Source organism: Schistocerca gregaria, chromosome 2, assembly GCF_023897955.1.
Source record: "Schistocerca gregaria isolate iqSchGreg1 chromosome 2, iqSchGreg1.2, whole genome shotgun sequence".
Taxonomy (NCBI): Eukaryota; Metazoa; Arthropoda; class Insecta; order Orthoptera; family Acrididae; genus Schistocerca; species Schistocerca gregaria.
The window spans coordinates 314,470,734-314,480,557 of NC_064921.1; the positions used below are offsets into that span (position 1 = coordinate 314,470,734).

At 41.2% G+C, this 9,824-nt stretch overlaps 1 protein-coding gene across 1 annotated transcript; it reads left to right on the forward strand.

Moving 5' to 3' along the window:
- Nucleotides 1-4,133: 4,133 nt before the first annotated feature.
- On the forward strand, nt 4,134-4,787 carry LOC126335761 (uncharacterized). The gene has a single exon (XM_049999220.1). The coding sequence runs from the start codon at nt 4,134-4,136 to the stop codon at nt 4,785-4,787; it is 654 nt and encodes a 217-aa protein (XP_049855177.1).
- The last annotated feature ends 5,037 nt before the right edge of the window (nt 4,788-9,824 follow it).

Sequence of the window (9,824 nt, forward strand, 5' to 3'; positions counted from 1 at the left end):
CCTGATTGCCTTAAACGGTTCTGAGAGTTGCTGATCCCGTTGCACCTTTCTACCTTCAACAGTCATAATTTCTATTGACTAGCCCTCCACACCTCAGTAACTCTTAATCAGCGATATGCTGTTATGTAAGAAGCCGTTTTTGAGAGAAGATACAATGTACACTCGTGGAAATGGAAAAAAGAACACATTGACACCGGTGTGTCAGACCCACCATACTTGCTCCGAACACTGCGAGAGGGCTGTACAAGCAATGATCACACACACGGCACAGCGGACACACCAGGAACCGCGGTGTTGGCCGTCGAATGGCGCTAGCTGCGCAGCGTTTGTGCACCGCCGCCCTCGGTGTCAGCCAGTTTGCCGTGGCATACGGAGCTCCATCGCAGTCTTTAACACTGGTAGCATGCCGCGACAGCGTGGACGTGAACCGTATGTGCAGTTGACGGACTTTGAGCGAGGGCGTATAGTGGGCATGCGGGAGGCCGGGTGGGCGTACCGCCGAATTGCTCAACACGTGGGGCGTGAGGTCTCCACAGTACATCGATGTTGTCGCCAGTGGTCGGCGGAAGGTGCACGTGCCAGTCGACCTGGGACCGGACCGCAGCGACGCACGGATGCACGCCAAGACCGTAGGATCCTACGCAGTGCCGTAGGGGACCGCACCGCCACTTCCCAGCAAATTAGGGACACTGTTGCTCCTGGGGTATCGGCGAGGACCATTCGCAACCGTCTCCATGAAGCTGGGCTACGGTCCTGCACACCGTTAGGCCGTCTTCCGCTCACGCCCCAACATCGTGCAGCCCGCCTCCAGTAGTGTCGCGACAGGCGTGAATGGAGGGACGAATGGAGACGTGTCGTCTTCAGCGATGAGAGTCGCTTCTGCCTTGGTGCCAATGATGGTCGTATGCGTGTTTGGCGCCGTGCAGGTGAGCGCCACAATCAGGACTGCATACGACCGAGGCACACAGGGCCAACACCCGGCATCATGGTGTGGGGAGCGATCTCCTACACTGGCCGTACACCTCTGGTGATCGTCGAGGGGACACTGAATAGTGCACGGTACATCCGAACCGTCATCGAACCCATCGTTCTACCATTCGTAGACCGGCAATGGAACTTGCTGTTCCAACAGGACTACGCACGTCCACATGTATCCCGTGCCACCCAACGTGCTCTAGAAGGTGTAAGTCAACTACCCTGGCCAGCAAGATCTCCGGATCTGTCCCCCATTGAGCATGTTTGGGACTGGATGAAGCGTCGTCTCACGCGGTCTGCACGTCCAGCACGAACGCTGGTCCAACTGAGGCGCCAGGTGGAAATGGCATGGCAAGCCGTTCCACAGGACTACATCCAGCATCTCTACGATCGTCTCCATGGGAGAATAGCAGCCTGCAATGCTGCGAAAGGTGGATATACACTGTACTAGTGCCGACATTGTGCATGCTCTGTTGCCTATGTGCCTGTGGTTCTGTCAGTGTGATCATGTGATGTATCTGACCCCAGGAATGTGTCAATAAAGTTTCCCCTTCCTGGGACAATGAATTCACGGTGTTCTTATTTCAATTTCCAGGAGTGTATATGTACTTGAGAACTTCTTTGGATAAGAGTTAAGTGCTGCTGTGGCATAATCAGGTCACATCAGGCCGAAAAGTGCTGGAAGACGTCCTGTTTGCTGCGACTATGGAAACGTCTGAGTATCCTCACTCAGCATCAGATGAAGCATTGTAGCTGTTCTGCTCATATGATGACATAGTCTAATAACAACGTTCTTTCTGTCAGCTGCTCCTGATTCTATGTGTCTGTAACAGTTGTAGCAAAAACACTAATGGTAATGAAGCATACAAACTTAATAATAATAATAATAGTAGTAGTAGTAATGATCATTAGAGATGGACTGACATAACAGATATCGATAGGCTTCTTCCTCGCAAATGAACACTCCCGCAGCTGTTTGCGGCAATTCATTTTGGACAGTCACATTGTTATGAAAAAAGGCTCAAGGATTGGTAGCTGAGATTGCATGCCATTGGTTGCAGAGCACGGACATTTGGGGTGGGGGGGGGGGGATGGGGGGTTGGGGGGGGGTTCCCTCAAGTAAACTGAAAGACTGCAGGCAGGGTGCTGGTTACCCTTTGCCACCCCTACTTGCTCTTGGCACGTGGGCTGGCTGGATGACATGATTCCTGGAACAGCCTTGAAGATAAGTAAGTGCTGATGCTGCAGTCAATGGAATGTGATGTATGCAGTTGTCTCAGCAGTTAGCTGACACTGCAGATAAAAAAATGCTGACAGCTACTGAGTCAGCGTTTTCTGCGGCAAGCGGCTGTGTCCTACTGCTGAAGCACATTGACACAGATTTATTTCATAACACAGCTAATGGTAGGTATAAGAACAATATGTGTATGAAAATGTGGTGAATCTAAAAATTAATTTCTCTGACGAAATTTGGAAAGAAGTGCTTCAAAGGTAAGTGGGAATTCCAATCAGAAAGAAGGACACATATCTGAATAATTTAGCCGGCTGGGGGCCGAGTGGTTCTAGGCGCTACAGTCTGGAACCGCGTGACCGCTACGGTCGCAGGTTGGAATCCTGCCTCGGATGTGGATGTATCTGATGTCCTTAGGTTAGTTAGGTTTAAGTAGTTCTAAGTTCTAGGGGACTGCTGACCTCAAAAGTTAAGTCCCATAATGCTCAGAGCCATTTGACCCCTTTTTTTTAATAATTTACTGGCGTGGGGAGAAACAATAGACAGAAAATTTACAGCAAGGGAAAGTTAAAAATGTGAAAATGAATAAACGAAGAATATTGAGGGACAATGGACAAGAAGAGATGCAAAATTGGTACAGACAGAGAGAGAGGGGGAGAGACAGAGTGCATCAGACCTTTCGAAAAGGAAATACATTTAAAGTGCCATTTGTTTAGAGAATCCTTTCCTTCTGTGGACTCTTGTTAAAAAGTTTGCGAGTATCTGAAGGGCTCATTCTGTTCATTAGAACACAAGCTGTTAAGGAACAAAAATCGATAACTTCCAGTTCACTGCAGCCACCTCTTTAGTTGATTAACGTTCCCATCTGGCCACGGCTTTGTGAAACACTTGGACTCCATAATGAGTGGACATAATGCAACAATAAAACAGAAACGTTCTAAAGGTCTCTTGAAGATTAACCCTCCCGATTATGTCATACCAAGAGCAGCCAACTTCTCAGTACAAAAGCAAGGAGCTAACAGGCGCCAATAGTTACGTTAGCTTAATGCGTTCTTTAAGAAAGCTGCATTTTTAGATTGTGGTAAGATAATTGGAAGCATGGACATATATAAGGCAGGAATCAAGTTTCTTGTCTTTAATGTATAATTCGCTCACTGGGAGGAGGTCAAAGTGGTGTTAGCAGATTAAGCTATATAAATGAATAGGCTTGATGTGCTTGTGGAAGGATTATAATAATGACGCTACGTCCCCCAAATATGAGTCAACACCAATTCTATGTTGTAACAGGTACAGCTTGCTGGGGTATAAATGTCTTAGTAAAAGAATGACGTCTGTTAACTGGTGTAGGTTTTAACACTGATCACTTGTAGGTACTGTGTGTAGAAATACTAAGCAAATTTTATTATAAAACAAATGCAATGACAATGCAGATATCATGCCTATGGTAAATTTCTGCTTCGTATTGTTACCATTATACAAATTGTGGCTACTACTAGGATTAGCTCCTGTGGAAGAAGATATCGTTTCACCTATAAACTGCAAGAAAATTCGTAGTGTGTTACGGAGGAGAGTTCGACATCCTTCTGGTTCCTGGTTGTGCACTGCTGTGTTGATGACAGTACTGTATTGGTGTGAAAATTTTGGAATGCACGTTAGTTTACCTTCTATACCATTTTCCATTTATGTGGCCTTGTTAATTATAGCAGAAGGGAAGCTCATTTTTATTTTTTGGATATGCACTATAACAAGGCTTCAACACATACGCTCCTTTAATGAGGATCTCAAGTTTGTCGACAATTACATTTCCGTAAAGAAGGCAACTTCTAGTAAATTTATATCCTGCTTTCTGATCGTCGTTAGTGTTGCACTGACAAGTGGCGCTGCACTGAGTCTATATGAAAGGTCCATAATTGTGTCTTTACACATTATGTTCAGATTGTTTGTAGATTCAGTTGTACTTCTCCAGTTCGTATTGCTGGTGCTGGAGCTTTGGGTGAGGCTGAGGAGCCTTAATGAGTGTCTCTTGGTGGAGATATCTCACCCTCGTCCTCCACATTTGCAAGTAGCGCCGCTGCCAGCTACTTCGTCAGTGAGGCTGAGTCACCTGCGAAAGGTGTTTGTGGCCTTGATCCGTGCTGGTGAGAAGTTGGAAGAACACTTTCGACTGTCGTTGGCTGCTGACGTCGCACATGCAGTGATTGGTGCAATCTGCAGCTCATACGAAGTGCTTATCATCATTGAGAAACCACATATTGCTGGTTTACTGCCCTACAGCAAATCATTGACGACGTCGATGTCATGGCTCGGTTACCACTGCTTCAAGATAGTAACTCTGGCACTGTCCTGTGCTGCAGCTAAGGACGCGGCGAGACGAACCGGTGTGATCCTGAGGAGGCTACCAGTGCTGCCAACCTCACTCTCTGCTGAAGTGGACGCGTTCCTCCGTGTGACGTCGCAGGAAGCACAATTGAATTTCACAGCTGCAGGATTCGTCGAAATCGATCGCCAGCTTGTGGTTTCAGCACTTGCCGTCGTCATCACGTACCTCGTCGTCATTGGTCAATCTGTGACTGACTGGTAAAAACATCCGTCGTTCTACGACTTTTCCCTCTCAACTGGTTTAATGAAATTTAGATCGTTCAAGCAGTAAGAGTCTGTATTGGGGAAGGCTGGATAGTAGCCTCTAACACTGATGCTATCGCGCTGCTGCGTGGGGAAGGAAATGACGATAAAGACAAAAATATTTAATGTGGATATCTCGCATATGGCTGTGTTGGAACAAGGCGCTATTTTACAATGCTCTTCTTTTTACTCTTAGTTATCTGTTATTCATACTATGATACATCCACTTTACCACACAGTTGTAGTACCCAAGTGAGGTGTCAATGTGATTGAGGCAACGGGAAAGTAGAGATCTAATTCCTGTACAGCAACATGTTTAGGTATTCATTGTGTTTTTCAAATCTATGAAGATGAAAGGTGGGTTTTTTCTCTTATATGGACACAACTTAATTCCTGTGCCATCTTCTTGCAGTCTGAGATTGAGTTTTGTCTCTAGTGATATTGTAAATGATATATTAAAATTTAAATCATTTTCTTTCTTTGAAGTGTAGTGGGTACTGTTTTATCCATATGATGATTTAATGGGGCTGCCTGTTTTTGCTAAAATGGGCACCTGCTTCGCAGCCTCTTATCCAAGTCGCTCACAGTTCATACGTGAAGGCATAATTAACCTTGAACTATAGCTTAATCTACTTGTATATGGCCATGCTACAAATAAAAATCATGAAGAGTGGGGAGATTACAGAATTATTAAAATAACTTTTACACTCAATGACACAGATTCTGATATAAGGAGATCACTTGATTGTTTGGTGTGGTAGCACTGAAATGAGTAACAAAATGTGCTTAAAATGAATAGGAGAATGTGATTAAACAGTTCAGTTTGCATGACTTTTTTTGGGCTGTCAGTCACTGGTTGGTCAACAAGAAAAATAGACACACATTACGTTGTATATTATTGACTGCAGCGATCAGTCGTCCGTTTGCAATTTTATTGTGCAGATCTAGATTTCCGGTAGAGGCTAGCCTTTCTCAATGCACTATTATTTTCGCTCAATTCCTGTAATGCTTGTTGGTCGGGTTTCATCCACAGTACATTGAATACTACTCAATTCAATGAACTGTGGATGAAGCCTGACCAACAGGCATTTCATGCATTGAGTGAAGATAATAGTGCATTGAGAATGGATAGCCTCTAGTCGAAATAACGATCTGCACAATAAAATTTAAAAAAGGGCAACTGATCACTGCAATCTATAATTTACAAGTCATTATAACAGCCGCTAAGTGCAACAGCTTTCTGAATGGAAGGTACCCTAATGAGACACACATAAATTCCGAAATATGCGAATATATTAACTCGATTGAAAGAGAAATTCTGCAAATGGTACTACAGTCCAGATGAGCCCTTCGAATTACCTCTGTTACAGATTAGGTGACTTTGAGGTTTGGTTTCAGTCGTACTTTAATATTACCTTAATATTTATTAATCGACTTATCACAACATAATATTTGCTCATTATAAAATGACATGTTAAGTTTTCCACTGAGGTTGAAGAAGTGAGCACCTGATACAATAGCTCGTTTTGAGCGCTATTTCAAACTTTGTCCGTCGTAGAAACCAACTGATAGACAATAGTGATGCTTCTTTTTATGACTAACCTCTACCATATCTAGCAGTGCTGAGAACAACTTACTGGGACATTGTTTTGCCAGACACTGGCCTCTCGTGACTGATCAAGATCACCATGGTGATGTACACCTGCTCAGTGTTCCCTACAAACAAGGGGTTTCCATTAAAATTGAGGTCTTGCTAATAATCAATAACTATTTAGTGCAATTAGACAATGGCTCCAAAAAATAAGGGAAAATTCCTATGAAACTATGTGTCATCATTGTTTGTTTATTCTCAGGTGCTCTCCAATTAACCATAAAACATATATGCCAGTTTTTACACTCTTAATTTCTGAAGTTTATAAATTACTTTTTAGACTCAAGTGTTCATTTTCACATCGAAATAATTGTAAAATTTTATCGCCCTTCCTTGAGGGTGTGGCTTCTCAACTGCTCTAAGAGTTTTTTTCTGTGAAGTAAGTTTCTCGGTTTAACCTAGGGTGACACCATCAAGGGGACCTGGATCAACCTACACTGCTACTATGCTGTGTTTTTAGACCCCATATTCAGCTCAGGTTAGCAGTCTTTATCCAAAAAAGTGTTTAGAGACATTGATAATTGGAAATTCCTCATGTGCTCTTCCCACAGTATATTGTTGATATCATTCAAAGTGATAAAGGGCTTTATGTGTACCTTGACCTATGAAATGCTCCGCATTTGGCATTTTATTTTGTGAGTAGAAAATTAATATCGTTTGTAGTTAGTAGAGAAATAAATATGCTCCTGAAGTGAGGATACCATGCTAGTCAAATCCACACAGCGTTCTGGATCAAAAGCCAATCATTGGCACAAACTGCTATATTCAAGCTATAATTATGCTATTACAGGTTAACATTAGCTTTAAATGTTGGTGCACAACCATTCTTTTTTTAATGGTATCATAACTTGTATGATGGTGACTGATGTTCTTCCTTGGAAAATCTTTTAGTCTGACCTTTTGGCGAAGCCATCATCTGGAAACTAGCTGCACACTATGCAGACAAAACGAAAGTTTAAAATGAACCTTGTGCTGCAATGGACATATTGCCACTCTTACTTACACTCCACATCCTCTTGAACTTCTGTTTTATTAATGTGCATCATTTACATTCAATTTGCTCTGTTGGCACTATCAGTACACTATGGAACTTAGTAGGCCATACAGACTGTAATTTCCCAGTCCCATATTATTGTGTCAGATACCATACTGTTCAGTTACTTTTGCTAATGACATAATTGGAAATTTAATTAATGTCTCAACAAAGCTATAACTTTTTATGCTGATGTACCCATCATCACAGATACGCTTAATTGAACTTTAGAGTTAATTGAATAAGTTTCTATGTGAAGTACAACATGATAATCTTTTTTAACTAAAATGCATTAGTCATCTGAACAGGGAATCATGTGTTGCGTATTTATTTACTTATTTGTTTAAAGGTCAGGTTCCGTAGGACCAAATTGAGGAGCAAATTTCCAAGATCATGGATGTGTTAGTAACTGGACTTACAACATAAAAAGTAATAACAGATAAAAATAAATTTTCATGAACCTGAAAGAAAATCAGTCCATAAGTTTAAGCAAACGCTATCAGCAATACAAAGAGAATCATCTTAATTTTTCAAGGAACTCCTCTACAGAATAGAAGGAGTGACCCATGAGGTAACTCTTCAGTTTCGATTTGAAAGCGCGTGGATTACTGCTAAGATTTTTTTAATTCGAGTGGCAGCTTATTGAAAATGGATGCAGCAGTATACTGCACACCTTTTTGCACAAGAGTTAAGGAAGTCCAATCCAAATGGAGGTTTGATTTCTGCCCAGTATTAACCGAGTGAAAGCTGCTTATTGCTGGAAATAAACTAATATTGGCAACAAGAAACGACAATAAGGAATATACATATTGAGAGGCCAATGTCAAAATACCCAGATTCGTGAAAAGAGATCGACAAGAGGTTCGTGAACTCACACCACTTATTGCCCGAACCGCCCATTTCTGAGCCAAAAATATCCTTCTAGAATGGGAAAAGTTATCCCAAAACATAACACCATACGATACAAGTGAATGAAAATAAGCAAAGTAGACTACTTTATGTGTCGAAATAGCACTCTCTTTCGATACTATTCGAATAGTGAAAATGGCAGTATTAAATCTTTGAACAAGATCCTGAATGTCGACAGCTTACTATCTATCTGAACACCTAGGAATTTTAACTGTTCAGTTTCACTAATCATATGCCCATTCTGTGAGATTAAAACGTCAGGTTTTGTTGAATTGTGTGTTAGGAACTGTAAAAACTGAGTCTTACTATGATTTAAGGTTAGTTTATTTTCTGCGAGCCATGAACTGAGGTCATGTACTGCTCCACTTGAAACCGAGTCAATATTGCACACAACATCCTTTACTACCAACCTAGTGTCATCAGCAAACAGAAATATTTTAGAGTTACCCCATAATACTAAAAAGCATATCATTTATATAAATGAGGAATAGGAGTGGCCCCAACACTGATTCCTGCGGCACCCCCCAGTGTTTCAAAATTAAAATATATAATTAAGTGTAATGTACTTGGTATTAAATTATTGTGTTAAATTGTGTTTCTTTTCTGTGGCCAGTTTACTGTCTTTATATTATTGCATTACAGCAAAACCATATATCTCCTCAAAGTACAATCTGCTCTCGATTTATTCACTGTTAAAATGTTCCTGTGCATCAAGTTACGTTGATCGGTGTATGGTGCAATAACTATAATAGTTTCGTCAAAAAATGGGGCAGTTTAAATTAAAAACCATTATAACTATAATATTAACAACTTTCGTTTAATTTTGAGTAAGCATGTCCTGCTGCTATCTTTAACCATGGACTACCTTGTTTGTTCACGTTTTTTCTGTTTTCTTTAGTTGTTTCAGTACTACTTAAAACACGAATTGTCCCAATTATTTATTGGTAAGCAGTTCCCAAATGTGTTTTACTATTTGTTTCAAAATAATAATAGGAAAAACTGTTTATGTGATATTAAATATATATGTCTTCAACTGCAACAGTGAAATACTCGTATAGTTTCAGAACATTGAAATTAATTGTCTTATTCTAGATGTTCGAGATACAGATTGTAAGTTATTTGTGTTGTTATATTTGTTGTACCAAACGACTGGCATGAGTATGTGCATCAATGCCTGTTACAGTTAACTGTGATTTAATAAAACTTATTGTTGTACAGATACATTTGATTTGTTCCATGCATAATATACTATGTAATGTACAGGTTTGGGGAGATAAGGAGCAATTTACAGGTGGTCAAGTGGTCAGCACTTATCAGGTGAGCGTCTAGGGCTGACGTTAAATGATAAAACAGGAAATTAAGTCCAATGAAGAGAATATATTTCAGTGTACAGAACACTTTGT

Bases quoted from the DNA above. Each gene is read 5' to 3' on its own strand.
- LOC126335761 (XM_049999220.1), top strand. From the start codon at position 4,134: ATGTTCAGATTGTTTGTAGATTCAGTTGTACTTCTCCAGTTCGTATTG.